Below are 14,219 nucleotides of genomic sequence, written 5' to 3' on the forward strand. Positions count from 1 at the left end.
TTACTCATCCTCCTCATGTCCAGTGCCGGATTACACTGCTGATCTTATCTCTGTTTTGGCTGCAGCAGTGACGTCATGTCGAAAGTGCACATCTATATCGGCAGTGCTAAGTGATTGGCTACAGAGGTTATCTGCACTGTCAACAAGATGGCACAACTGCATCCGAACGTTCTCTGTTCGGTCAGAGTAGATTTCTTCTCTTACGGAAAATTAAAATTAAACTACTATTATAACTATTATTAAAATTACTATTATCGCTTTTAAAACAATCAGTTTTCTGCTGTTTTTTTATTAATAGGAAGTGGAATCTTTTCCCCAAATAAAGTTGTGCCGTATTACTATAACATGATGAATGAGTCAGGACACCTCCTAATCTCCGAACTCAGTTCCCATCCTCGGAATTCCTCATCATACTATCCTATTACTTGGAACCTATATGCTTCCCAAATTAAGAACTCTCCTTCAGGAAGCAACATATTTAATGGGTACCTTTTTGCTGATGAATATACTTTCACTGAACTTGAAGAGCTACATGGAGAGTATTCCATATGTCAAAATGGCTTTTGTTGTCACCTAAATTACACCATGGCTGAGAAGTACAGTGATGAAGTGTATGTATTTGGTGTTTTTGACGGTCTGCACATCGTTGAAGGAGAATACTATCTGCAGGTATTTAACCTTTTTACTTTGAAACTAGTTAAAAAACATACAGTTATGGCTGCAAGATGATGCACAGTACATTAAAAGTGCAGACATTATATGTAGCAAGTAGAGATTTTATTAAAAGTTTTCACTAAAGGAAAATCCTTTATATGGGTGAGAGAACTAATTTAAAGTCAATGTGTCCTTAGAAAATGACCTATTGTTTATTAAATCATGTTTTTCTATTAGATTTTTTTTTTTTTTTTTAAATGCTGTCAATGTTTTTTTTTTTTTATTTCATATCTTCTGATGATGATACATCTCTCTTAAATTATGAAATGGTGAAAAGCTAAGATAGGTTGTAGAAAGCGCTATGTAATTTCTAGGATCAATGTTGAGTTTTGTTAAATTTCTTTATTTTTATTGCATTAGGATCTGTTTTGTCCTCAAAACTCAAAGGCTCAGAATCATCAAGACCGGTGTTGTTCACACTAGTCTTGATAAGGGCGCCTGGTAGAGTCAGAGACACCTGATACATTAAGGGGCACATGCTTTTTAATGAATCAAGTGCGTCTTCAAAGTGGTGTGTGTCTCTGTGAGTAATGTCCTCCATAGCTGGTCATGATTTAGATAAAAATATACCACTACCCTCCATTCTGCCATGTCCTGCTCCAGCTCCATCCATGTTGCTACAGCTGGCCGAAACTGGCATGAAAATGTCGAAAAAATGTTTGTGCAACCTTGCACTGTACAAGAAAAAATAGTGACTTTTCAAAATGTACTATACTAGATTTCTTGCATAAGCACCTTGATGAATCGTGGCCTAAGCCTTTTACATAGTCATATGGTTAAAGGGGTTGTCCAGGATTTCTTCAACCCCTTGCGATTTTCCACAAACCACCGTACATGTGAGGCACTGCACATTCCAGTCACCAGGCTGTGCGGCGACCGACCAAAAATGGCTGCAATCTTTGACAGCAGACCATCCCTGCACGTTACCATGGGACACTGTACCACCTGCCCACATTGACGATTGCTGTGATTGGCCAGTGAATTCTGACCAGCCAATCACAGCATGTTAGCAGTAAACTGAAAAAACAAATTGAATATGGCAAGTCTGAGACCACACCAATCACAGCAGTGAAAATGAATGGGGTGATTTCAGCATCAACTCTGTCACCCTTTTGGTGCCGATTGGTGGAGCAATAGTTACTGACTAATTGGTGCAAATAGGGTTAATTGCGAATGGTGATTGCCGCTCTGCATGTCATTTTTTCCCTCAGATCTGATGTGCAGAATGGTTGTATAGATCATCTGTGAACCCGTGAGAGAGATAATTGGTTGCCAGTGACTGCGATTCTCCTACGATCCAGAGTGTCCAATCGTCTCCTCTTTGCTCCTGCGCTGTGCTGTCTGCTGTGCTCTGCTCTGTGTGACTGATTTGTGTTCATGGCAGCAGCAGCAGCACCTGGTCCCTGTTCCAGCTCTCACCATCCCCCAACCCCCATCATCCCAATGCCAATTGCATTTTTATCATATATATTTTTTGGTGTCTTTTATGCGTGCACATATCCCACTATCACCCCCCAATTGCATTCTGCGCTAAGCATGTGTTCAATTTTTGGCAGACTTTTTTTTGCCACACTAACGTGTGCGCTTCCCATGGTCACAGTGCTCTGCTCAGTATTACCAATCACAGTCTGTGCCAAGGAACAGAAATTTGTACAGACTGAGAAATTGCGGTTGTCGCAGAGTTAGTGACGCCCGAATTTCTTGCCGAAAGAAAAAAAAATGATGAGTATTACTTAGTAACAAGAAGCTTTATATGTAGGGCATTAGAAGAGTGGATGTTGAAGTGTTAGTGACGTCTATTTTTCTTTTACAGAAGAAAATTAATAGTTAGTACCAAGTAGCTTAATAGGTAGGGCATTATGCGGAGCGGACGTCAGAGTGATATTGATGTCCGTTTTTATTTTGCAGAAAAAAATAGTTTGTGCCAACAGCTTTATTGATAGGTCATTAGTGTAGTGAATGTAAGCAACGTTTTCTTTAGTACTACTAATTTTTCTTTATATTTTTTCGTCTTAATTTTTCTTCATGTTTTTCTTCTAAATTTTTCCTTTTTGCTGTTCGTTTTTCTTTTTTCTCCACGTTTTTTATTTATTTTTTTCTCCAATTTTTATAGTAAATTTAATAGTAAATAGTACTCTTTATATACACCCCACACAATACACGTCTAAATGCACCACTTACACTCAAATCCCCACCATTTAGAAGAATAAAATAATAATGGTCCATTTATCAAGAAGACACTATTCAAGGCCGGTTTCACACGTCAGTGGCTCCGGTACGTGAGGTGACAGTTTCCTCACGTACCGGAGACACTGACACACGTAGACCCATAAAAATCAATGCATCTGTTCAGATGTCATTGATTTTTTGCAGACCGTGTCTCCGTGTGCCAAACACGGAGACATGTCAGTGTTCGTGGGAGCGCACGTATTACACGGACCCAATAGAATCAATGGGTCCGTGTAAAACACGGACCTCACACGGACATTCTCCGTCTGGGGTCCGTGTGCGTGCAGGAGACAGCGCTACAGTAAGCGCTGTCCCCCCCACATGGTGCTGAAGCCGCGATTCATATGTTCCCTGCAGCAGCGTTTGCTGCAGAGAAAATATGAATAATAGTGTTTAAAATAAAGATCTATGTGTCCGCCGCCCTCCTACCCCCTGTGCGCCCCCCCGCTGGTCAGAAAATACTTACCCGGGTCCCCCGTCGGCTGTCACTCCTTCCTTGTCTGGCCGCGGCTTACTGTATGCGGTCACGTGGGGCCGCTCATTTACAATCATGAATAGTCGGCTCCGCCCCTATTGGAGGTGGAGCCACATATTCATGAGTGTAATCGACCGCATACAGTAGAGAAACCGCGGCCAGACCAGGAAGGAGCGACAGCCGACGGAGGAACCGGGTAAGTATTTTCTGACCAGCGGGGGGGCGCACAGGGGGTGGGAGGGCGGCGGACACATAGATCTTTATTTTAAACACTATTATTCATATTTTCTCTGCAGCAAACGCTGCTGCAGGGAACATATGAATCGCGGCTTCAGCACGATGCAGAGTGGGTACCACACGCTCCTTGTGGTACCCACTCGCCATACGGGCGGCACACGTGTGCCGCACGTATGGCCTACGTGAGTTCCCAGGCACACGGACACGGATAACTCTGGTACCGATTTATTCCGGTACCGGAATTATCTGGACGTGTGGGACAGCCCCAACAGAGGATGCATACACTTTCCTTGCTTCTGATACAGATTCAGGCAGAGAGGAAGATTCTACATTCCTCTTTTTTTCTTCCTCATGTAGGTAGTGAAGAAGGATCCCAGCATGCACCCTAGCATCCCCTTCAGATCCAAAATGGATCCCAACCCTTGAAAATTTGCCTGTTATTCTGGATTTTATGGGCATTTCAGTAATACAATTTAACATTAGGCATTCCGAAAACCTGGCTTGATGAGAGCCATGACTGGGTAACAAATGTAGAGAGTTACACAACATTTAGGAAGGACATGAAAGATAAAAAGGTGGAGGAGTGTGCATCTTTGAAGACATTGGGGGATATATAGCAATGTCGAGTCACTATGGGTAAATGTACATGGGGATGGCAATAATGGAAAGCTGCTAAAAATAATATTTATTTTTATATAGCTCAGCACTTTACAGACATTATCATCTTTGTCCCTGATGGGGCTCACAATCTAAATTCCCTATCAGTATATCTTTGGAATGTGTGAGGAAACCCACGCAAACATGGGGAGAACATACAAACTCCTTGCAAATGTTGTCCAAGGTGGGATTAGAACCCAGGACTCCAGCGCTGCAAGGCTGCAATGCTAACCACTGAGCCACCGTGCTGCCTTAGGCTGGTTTCACACGTCAGTGGCTCCGGTACGTGAGGTGACAGTTTCCTCATGTACCGGAGACACTGACACACGTAGACACATTGAAATCAATGCATCTGTGCAGATGTCATTGATTTTTTGCGGACCGTGTCTCCGTGTGCCAAACACGGAGACATGTCAGTGTTCGTGGGAGCGCACGTATTACACGGACCCATTAAAGTCAATGGGTCCGTGTAAAACATGTAACGCACACGGATGTTTTCCGTGTGCAGTCCGTGTGCCGTGCTGGAGACAGCGCTTACAGTAAGCGCTGTCCCCCCAGCATGGTGCTGAAGCCGCCATTCATCCGTTCTCTCCAGCGCTCGCTGGGGAGAAGGGATGAAAAATCTTTTTTGTTTTTGTTTTTATGTGTTTAAAATAAGCTTTCGGGCATCCTCCTCCCTCCCACCCCCTGTGCGCCCGGCCGCCGGCATTAAAATACTCACCCGCCTCCCTCGACGCTTGCTCTCCGCCTCGCTGCTTCTCCTGTATGAGCGGTCACGTGGTGCCGCCCATTACAGTGATGAATATGCGGCTCCACCCCTATGGGAGGTGTAGCCGCATATTCATCAACTGTAATGGGCGGCACCACGTGACCGCTCAGTGCAGGAGAAGCAGCGGGGCGGAGAGCAAGCGTTGAGGGAGGCGGGTGAGTATTTTAATGCCGGCGGCCGGGCGCACAGGGGGTGGGAGGGGGGAGGATGCCCGAAAGCTTATTTTAAACACTTAAAAACAAAAACAAAAAAGATTTTTCATCCCTTCTCCCCAGCGAGCGCTGGAGAGAACGGATGACTGGCGGCTTCAGCACCATGCTGGGGGAACAGCGCTTAATGTAGCGCTGTCTCTCCTGCACGGTCCGTGTGGTACCCAGGCGGCACACGGCTGCCGCACGTGTGCCACACGGATGGCCTACGTGAGCTCACGGACACACGGACACAGATAACTCTGGTACCGATTTTTTCCGGTACCAGAATTATCTGGACGTGTGAGACTGCCCTTAAATGTAGTTTGCTTCCTTCAAGCCTCCTAATATAGCTGAACAGGTAGAAGATGAAATGCTGCAGTAAATTAAAAAGGCAGCAAACAGTAATAGTTTTCTTATAGTGGGGAATTTTAACTATCCAGACATTCAATGGGATATAAAATCTTCTAGTTGTACTAAAAGCTACAATTTCTTATCCACAGTTCAGGACAATTACCTCTCTCAGATGGTTGATTAACCAACTAGGGGAGATAATCTGCTGCTTCTGGTTCTGTCAAATAGACCACATACAATTTCAGATTCAGATCTACAGGTCAGGGAGCATTTGGGAAGTATTGACAATAACATGGTAAGTTTCAATTTAATTTTCAATCAAATATTCAAAAGGAGAAATGCCAAAACCTGGAACTTTAACCCTTTCGCGACATGCGCCGTACATGTACTGCGCATGTCGGGTCCCCTGCTTTGATGTGCGCTCCGGCGGTGAGCGCACATCAAAGTCGCGACATGTCAGCTGTTTTGTACAGCTGACATGTGCGCGCAATAGCGGCAGGTGAAATTGCTATTCACCCGCCGCTATTAACCTGTTAAATGCCGCTGTCAAATGCAGACAGCGGCATTTAACTACCGCATCCGGCCGGGCAGCCGGAAATGACGTCATCGCTGACCCCCGTCACATGATCGGGGGTCGGCGATGCATCAGGAAGGTAACCATAGAGGTCCTTGAGACCTCTATGGTTACTGATCGCCGGTAGCTGTGAGGGCCCCCCTGTGGTCGGCGCTCACAGCACACCTGCATTTCTGCTGCATAGCAGCGATCTGATGATCGCTGTTATGTAGCAGAGCCGATCGGGCTGTGCCTGCTTCTAGCCTCCCTTGGAGGCTATTGAAGCATGGCAAAAGTGAAAAAAAAAAGTTTTTAAAAATGTGAAAAAAATATAAAAAATATAAAAGTTTAAATCACCCCCCCTTTCGCCCCATCCTAAATAAAACAATAAAAAAAAAACAAACCTACACATATTTGGTATCGCCGCATTCAGAATCACCCGATCTATCAATTAAAAAAAAGCATTAACCTGATCGCTAAACAGCGTAGCGAGAAAAAAATCCGAAACGCCAGAATTACGTTTTTTTGGTCGCCGTGACATTGCGTTAAAATTCAATAACGGGCGATCAAAAGAACGCATCTGTGCCGAAATGGTATCATTAAAAACATCAGCTCGGCATGCAAAAAATAAGCCCTCACCCGACCCCAGATCACGAAAATTGGAGACGCTACGGGTATCAGAAAATGGCACTTTTTTTTTTTTTTTTTTTTTTTTTTAAAGCAAAGTTTGGAATTTTTTTCTTTCACCACTTGGATAAAAAATAACCTAGACATGTTAGGTGTCTATGAACTCGTAATGACCTAGAGAATCATAATGGCAGGTTAGTTTTAGCATTTAGTGAACCTAGCAAAAAAGCCAAACAAAAAACAAGTGTGGGATTGCACTTTTTTTGCAATTTCACCGCACATGGAATTTTTTTCCCGTTTTCTAGTACACAACATGGTAAAACCAATGATGTCTTTCAAAAGTACAACTCATCCCGCAAAAAATAAGCCTTCACATGGCCATATTGACGGAAAAATAAAAAAGTTATGGCTCTGGGAAGGAGGGGAGCGAAAAACGAAAACACAAAAATGAAAATCAAACCAGGGATTCAAGCTTGAGGAGGATAATTTGCATATTCCAGGTGCCTTCTGGGAAAAGCAAAGAGTCTCCCTCAGCAAGAAGATCGTTGGGTACAGCCGGGACCAGCTGCTTGGAAAGCATCACCAAACCAGGGATTCAAGCTTGAGGAGGATAATTTGCATATTTCAGGTGCCTTCTGGGAAAAGCAAAGAGTCTCCCTCAGCAAGAAGATCGTTGGGTACAGCCGGGACCAGCTGCTTGGAAAGCATCACCAAACCAGGGATTCAAGCTTGAGGAGGATAATTTGCATATTCCAGGTGCCTTCTGGGAAAAGCAAAGAGTCTCCCTCAGCAAGAAGATCGTTGGGTACAGCCGGGACCAGCTGCTTGGAAAGCATCACCAAACCACCAAACATTTTTGCCTGTAGGACATTATTGCAAGAAAGCTTGGCTGAGTAGATTACACAAGAAGGAAAACACACAGCAAGTCAGCAGGATCTAGGAGCAACATGGCAGATGTGACAACCTACATGGTGAGCTGCAGCATGTGCTACATGTTCACAGATCGACCAGAAGAAGAATCCAATTTCACCTGTCAGAAGTGTAGACTAGTGGCCCTTTTAGAAGAAAAGGTGCGAGGTCTGGAAGAAAGAATAGCAACTTTGAAACTCATCAAAGAGAATGAAGACTTCCTAGACAGAACAGAAGCATCTCTACTGGTCACAGAAGGTGAAAAAAGTGTCAGAGAACCTCCAAAAGCAGATGAGTGGAAGCATGTGACCAAAAGAAGCAAGAAGACCATGGAAAAATCACCAACCACACAACTGAAGAACCGATATCAAATCTTTGTAGAGGATGAAGATGGCACACCTAAGGATGAAGCAATACCAGCAAGCAAAAAAGAAAAGGGCACACAGCAACAAGTGACAGCAAAAAGTACAGCCAAGAAGCAAAGAAGAGTGGTGGTGGTGGGAGACTCACTACTGAGAGGCACAGAAGCAGCCATCTGCAGACCGGACATAACCGCAAGAGAAGTATGCTGCCTTCCAGGTGCGATGATCAAGGATGTGACCGATAGGATACCAAAGCTCTTCAGCTCCAAGGACGTCCACCCATTTCTGCTGATACATGTTGGCACCAATGACATGGCAAGGAAGGACCTACCGACAATCTGCAAGGACTTTGAAGAGTTGGGGAAGAAAGTAAAGGAACTGGATGCACAGGTAGTTTTTTCTTCTATCCTTCCAGTAGACGGGCATGGCACCAGGAGATGGAACAGGATCATTGATGCGAACAACTGGCTAAGACGATGGTGCAGACAACAAGGATTCGGATTCCTGGACCACGGTGTGAATTACTTGTACGATGGACTCCTCGCCAGAGACGGACTACACCTCAACAAACCTGGGAAACACACATTCTCCAGAAGACTTGCTACACTCATCAGGAGGGCGTTAAACTAGAAGTAGAGGGGACGGGAAGAAAAACATTAGACTCGAACAAAGAAGACCCAGGAAAACATACTCAGAAGGGAGGTAAGAACATTTCTAAAACAATCCACAGCGAGGAGATTGGAACAAAACAAAATCCTCTAAACTGCATGCTCGCAAACGCCAGAAGCCTGACAAACAAGATGGAAGAACTAGAAGCAGAAATATCTACAGGTAACTTTGACATAGTGGGAATAACTGAGACATGGTTATATGAAAGCTATGACTGGGCAGTTAACTTACAGGGTTACAGTCTGTTTAGAAAGGATCGTAAAAATCGGAGAGGAGGAGGGGTTTGTCTCTATGTAAAGTCTTGTCTAAAGTCCACTTTAAGGGAGGATATTAGCGAAGGGAATGAGGATGTCGAGTCCATATGGGTCGAAATTCATGGAGGGAAAAATGGTAACAAAATTCTCATTGGGGTCTGTTACAAACCCCCAAATATAACAGAAATCATGGAAAGTCTACTTCTAAAGCAGATAGATGAAGCTGCAACCCATAATGAGGTCCTGGTTATGGGGGACTTTAACTACCCGGATATTAACTGGGAAACAGAAACCTGTGAAACCCATAAAGGCAACAGGTTTCTGCTAATAACCAAGAAAAATTATCTTTCACAATTGGTGCAGAATCCAACCAGAGGAGCAGCACTTTTAGACCTAATACTATCTAATAGACCTGACAGAATAACAAATCTGCAGGTGGTCATGCATCTAGGAAATAGAGACCACAATATTGTACAGTTTCACCTGTCTTTCACTAGGGGGACTTGTCAGGGAGTCACAAAAACACTGAACTTTAGGAAGGCAAAGTTTGACCAGCTTAGAGATGCCCTTAATCTGGTAGACTGGGACAATATCCTCAGAAATAAGAACACAGATAATACATGGAAAATGTTTAAGAACATCCTAAATAGGCACTGTAAGCGGTTTATACCTTGTGGGAATAAAAGGACTAGAAATAGGAAAAACCCAATGTGGCTAAACAAAGAAGTAAGACAGGCAATTAACAGTAAAAGGAAAGCATTTGCACTACTAAAGCAGGATGGTACCATTGAAGCTCTAAAAAACTATAGGGAGAAAAATACTTAATCTAAAAACTAACTAAAGCTGCCAAAAAGGAAACAGAGAAGCACATTGCTAAGGAGAGTAAAACTAATCCCAAACTGTTCTTCAACTATATCAATAGTAAAAGAATAAAAACTGAAAATGTAGGCCCCTTAAAAAATAGTGAGGAAAGAATGGTTGTAGATGACGAGGAAAAAGCTAACATATTAAACACCTTCTTCTCCACGGTATTCACGGTGGAAAATGAAATGCTAGGTGAAATCCCAAGAAACAATGAAAACCCTATATTAAGGGTCACCAATCTAACCCAAGAAGAGGTGCGAAACCGGCTAAATAAGATTAAAATAGATAAATCTCCGGGTCCGGATGGCATACACCCACGAGTACTAAGAGAACTAAGTAATGTAATAGATAAACCATTATTTCTTATTTTTAGGGACTCTATAGCGACGAGGTCTGTTCCGCAGGACTGGCGCATAGCAAATGTGGTGCCAATATTCAAAAAGGGCTCAAAAAGTGAACCTGGAAATTATAGGCCAGTAAGTCTAACCTCTACTGTTGGTAAAATATTTGAAGGGTTTCTGAAGGATGTTATTCTGGATTATCTCAATGAGAATAACTGTTTAACTCCATATCAGCATGGGTTTATGAGAAATCGCTCCTGTCAAACCAATCTAATCAGTTTTTATGAAGGGGTAAGCTATAGGCTGGACCACGGTGAGCCATTGGACGTGGTATATCTCGATTTTTCCAAAGCATTTGATACCGTGCCGCACAAGAGGTTGGTACACAAAATGAGAATGCTTGGTCTGGGGGAAAATGTGTGTAAATGGGTTAGTAACTGGCTTAGTGATAGAAAGCAGAGGGTGGTTATAAATGGTATAGTCTCTAACTGGGTCGCTGTGACCAGTGGGGTACCGCAGGGGTCGGTATTGGGACCTGTTCTCTTCAACATATTCATTAATGATCTGGTAGAAGGTTTACACAGTAAAATATTGATATTTGCAGATGATACAAAACTATGTAAAGCAGTTAAAACAAGAGAAGATAGTATTCTGCTACAGATGGATCTGGATAAGTTGGAAACTTGGGCTGAAAGGTGGCAGATGAGGTTTAACAATGATAAATGTAAGGTTATACACATGGGAAGAAGGAATCAATATCACCATTACACACTGAATGGGAAACCACTGGGTAAATCTGACATGGAGAAGGACTTGGGGATCCTAGTTAATGATAAACTTACCTGGAGCAGCCAGTGCCAGGCAGCAGCTGCCAAGGCAAACAGGATCATGGGGTGCATTAAAAGAGGTCTGGATACACATGATGAGAGCATTATACTGCCTCTGTACAAATCCCTAGTTAGGCCGCGCATGGAGTACTGTGTCCAGTTTTGGGCACCGGTGCTCAAGAAGGATATAATGGAACTAGAGAGAGTACAAAGGAGGGCAACAAAATTAATAAAGGGGATGGGAGAATACAATACCCAGATAGATTAGCGAAATTAGGATTATTTAGTCTAGAAAAAAGACGACTGAGGGGCGATCTAATAACCATGTATAAGTATATAAGGGGACAATACAAATATCTCGCTGAGGATCTGTTTATACCAAGGAAGGTGACGGGCACAAGGGGGCATTCTTTGCGTCTGGAGGAGAGAAGGTTTTTCCACCAAAATAGAAGAGGATTCTTTACTGTTAGGGCAGTGAGAATCTGGAATTGCTTGCCTGAGGAGGTGGTGATGGCGAACTCAGTTGAGGGGTTCAAGAGAGGCCTGGATGTCTTCCTGGAGCAGAACAATATTGTATCATACAATTATTAGGTTCTGTAGAAGGACTTAGATCTGGGGATTTATTATGATGGAATATAGGCTGAACTGGATGGACAAATGTCTTTTTTCGGCCTTACTAACTATGTAACTATGTAACTATGTAACTATGAAAAAGGGCCGCGGCATGAAGGGGTTAAGAAAGCTGATTTCAACAAATTAAGGGAAGAGCTTAATTGTATAGACTGGGATAACATCATAGTAACTGGAGATACCAAACATAAATGGGGCATTGCTAAGGAAATACTACTAGAATCACGCAGAAAACTTATGCCATCTGGTAACAAAATGTCAAGGAATAAAAATAAATCATTATGAATGAATAAGACAGTACAAAGTTTAATAAGACAAAAACAAAGGGCATTCAAAATCTTGAAAGCAGAGAATACTGAAATAACATTTCAGGAGTATAAAAAACTAAGTAAGGAATGTAAAAAAGAAATCAAGCTGGCAAAATAATCTACAGAGAAAAAAATCGCCAAGAACATTAAAATAAATCCCCAAATTTTTTATAAATACATCAATGCCAAAAAGAAAAAAATAGACGGTATCGGCCTATTAAAAGATGATAATAACAAGATAATCACAGAGCATAAAGAAAAGGCTGAGATATTAAACAGGCACTTTTCATCTGTGTTCACCAATGAACTGTCCATTACAGAGATCATTCAACAAGGCAAAAATCAAAATTCACAACCTGATATAACTAGTTTAACACAAAAAGAAGTACATCTAAGTCTGAGCAATTTAAACATTGACAAATCACCCAGCCCAGATGTCATTCATCCATGAATACTGAGGGAATTGAGCTCAGTAATTGACAGACCACTGTATCTCATATTCTTAGACTCTCTTGTAACAAGCGTGGTGCCACAGGATTGGAGGATGGCTCACATGGTACCAATATTTAAGAAAGGTAAGAAGGTGGATCAAGGCAACTACCATCCAGTAAACCTGACATCAGTAGTGTGCAAAATTTTTCAGGGCATTATAAAAGATGACTTGCAGAAATATATTGTAGATAATAATATGATAACTGACAACAAGCATGGATTCATGAAGAATAAGTCATGCCTAACTAACATGTTGGGTTTCTATAAGGAGGTAAGTGCAAATCTGGATGTAGGTAATCGGGCTAATGTGATTTATCTGGACTTTGCAAAGGCATTTCATACAGTTCCACATAACAGCCTTATACTGAAGCTCCATATGCAGGGACTGGGGGAAACTATGCTGATGGTTAAGTAATTGGCTAAATGACAGGAAACAAAGAGTTGTTATAAATGGTACGTTCTCTCAATGGGATATAGTCTGCAGTGGGGTACCGCAGGGATCTGTGCTTGGACTGACTCTTTTTATCCTCTTTATTAATGACCTTGTGGATGGGATTGAGAGTAAAGTGGCAGTCTTTGCTGACGACACCAAACTATGTTGGATATTAAAATCTGACATTGACATTACAATATTGCAAAACGATCTGAATAAGATGACCAAATGGGCAAACACTTGGCAAATGAGATTTATTGTAAAGTAAAGTACCGTATATACTCGAGTATAAGCCGACCCGAGTATAAGCCGACCCCCCTAATTTTGCCACAAAAAACTGGGAAAACTTATTGACTCGAGTGTAAGCCTAGGGTGGAAAATGCAGCAGGTGTTTTCAAAATTAAAAATAGATACTCCATACCGTTCATTATGGCCCCATAGATGCTCCACATAAAGCTGTGCCACATATAATGCTCTGCACCGTTCATTATGGCCCCATAGATGCTCCACATAAAGCTGTGCCATATATAATGCTCTGCACCGTTGCCCCATAGATAGCTGTGCCATATATATAATGCTCTGCACCATTGCCCCATAGCTGTGCCATATATATAGTGCTCTGCACCGTTGCCCCATAGCTGTGCCATATATATAGTGCTCTGCACCGTTGCCCCATAGCTGTGCCATATAGTGCTCTGCACCGCTGCCCCATAGCTGTGCCATATAGTGCTCTGCGCCGTTGCCCCATAGCTGTGCCATATAGTGCTCTGCACCGTTGCCCCAAAGCTGTGCCATATAGTGCTCTGCACCGCTGCCCCATACCTGTGCCATATATATAGTGCTCTGCACCATTGCCCCATAGCTGTGCCACATAGTGCTCTGCACCGTTGCCCCATACCTGTGCCATATATATAGTGCTCTGCACCATTGCCCCATAGCTGTGCCATATAGTGCTCTGCACCATTGCCCCATAGCTGTGCCATATAGTGCTCTGCATCGTTACACCATAGCTGTGCCATATAGTGCTCTGCACCGTTGCCCCATAGCTGTGCCATATAGTGCTCTGCACCGTTGCCCCATAGATACTCCACATAAAGCTGTGCTGCTGCTGCTGCAATAAAAAAAAAACAACACATACTCACCTCTCTTGCCTGCAGCTCCTCAGCGTCCCGTCCCGTCCCGGCGTCTCTCTGCACTGACTGATCAGGCAGAGGGCGGCGCGCACACTATATGCGTCATCGCGCCCTCTGACCTGCACAGTCAGTGCGGAGAGAGAGGGAAGACAGAGCGGCGCCCGGCGTGTGGAACGCGGACAGGTGAATATGAC

The 14,219-nt window shown here is 43.2% G+C and overlaps 1 protein-coding gene across 3 annotated transcripts in view; it reads left to right on the forward strand.

The window, feature by feature from the left end:
* LOC143807610 (pantetheinase-like) overlaps nt 1-14,219 on the forward strand; it is a 209,225-nt gene that overhangs the window by 179,319 nt on the left and 15,687 nt on the right. For all 3 annotated transcript variants that reach the window (XM_077289345.1, XM_077289344.1, XM_077289346.1), the window contains one exon: nt 299-669. In XM_077289345.1, the coding sequence (XP_077145460.1) occupies nt 299-669 (371 nt within the window). The remainder of the gene's footprint in view (nt 1-298; nt 670-14,219) is intronic.

This window comes from Ranitomeya variabilis, chromosome 2 (genome assembly GCF_051348905.1).
Source record: "Ranitomeya variabilis isolate aRanVar5 chromosome 2, aRanVar5.hap1, whole genome shotgun sequence".
In the NCBI taxonomy this organism is placed as follows: Eukaryota; Metazoa; Chordata; class Amphibia; order Anura; family Dendrobatidae; genus Ranitomeya; species Ranitomeya variabilis.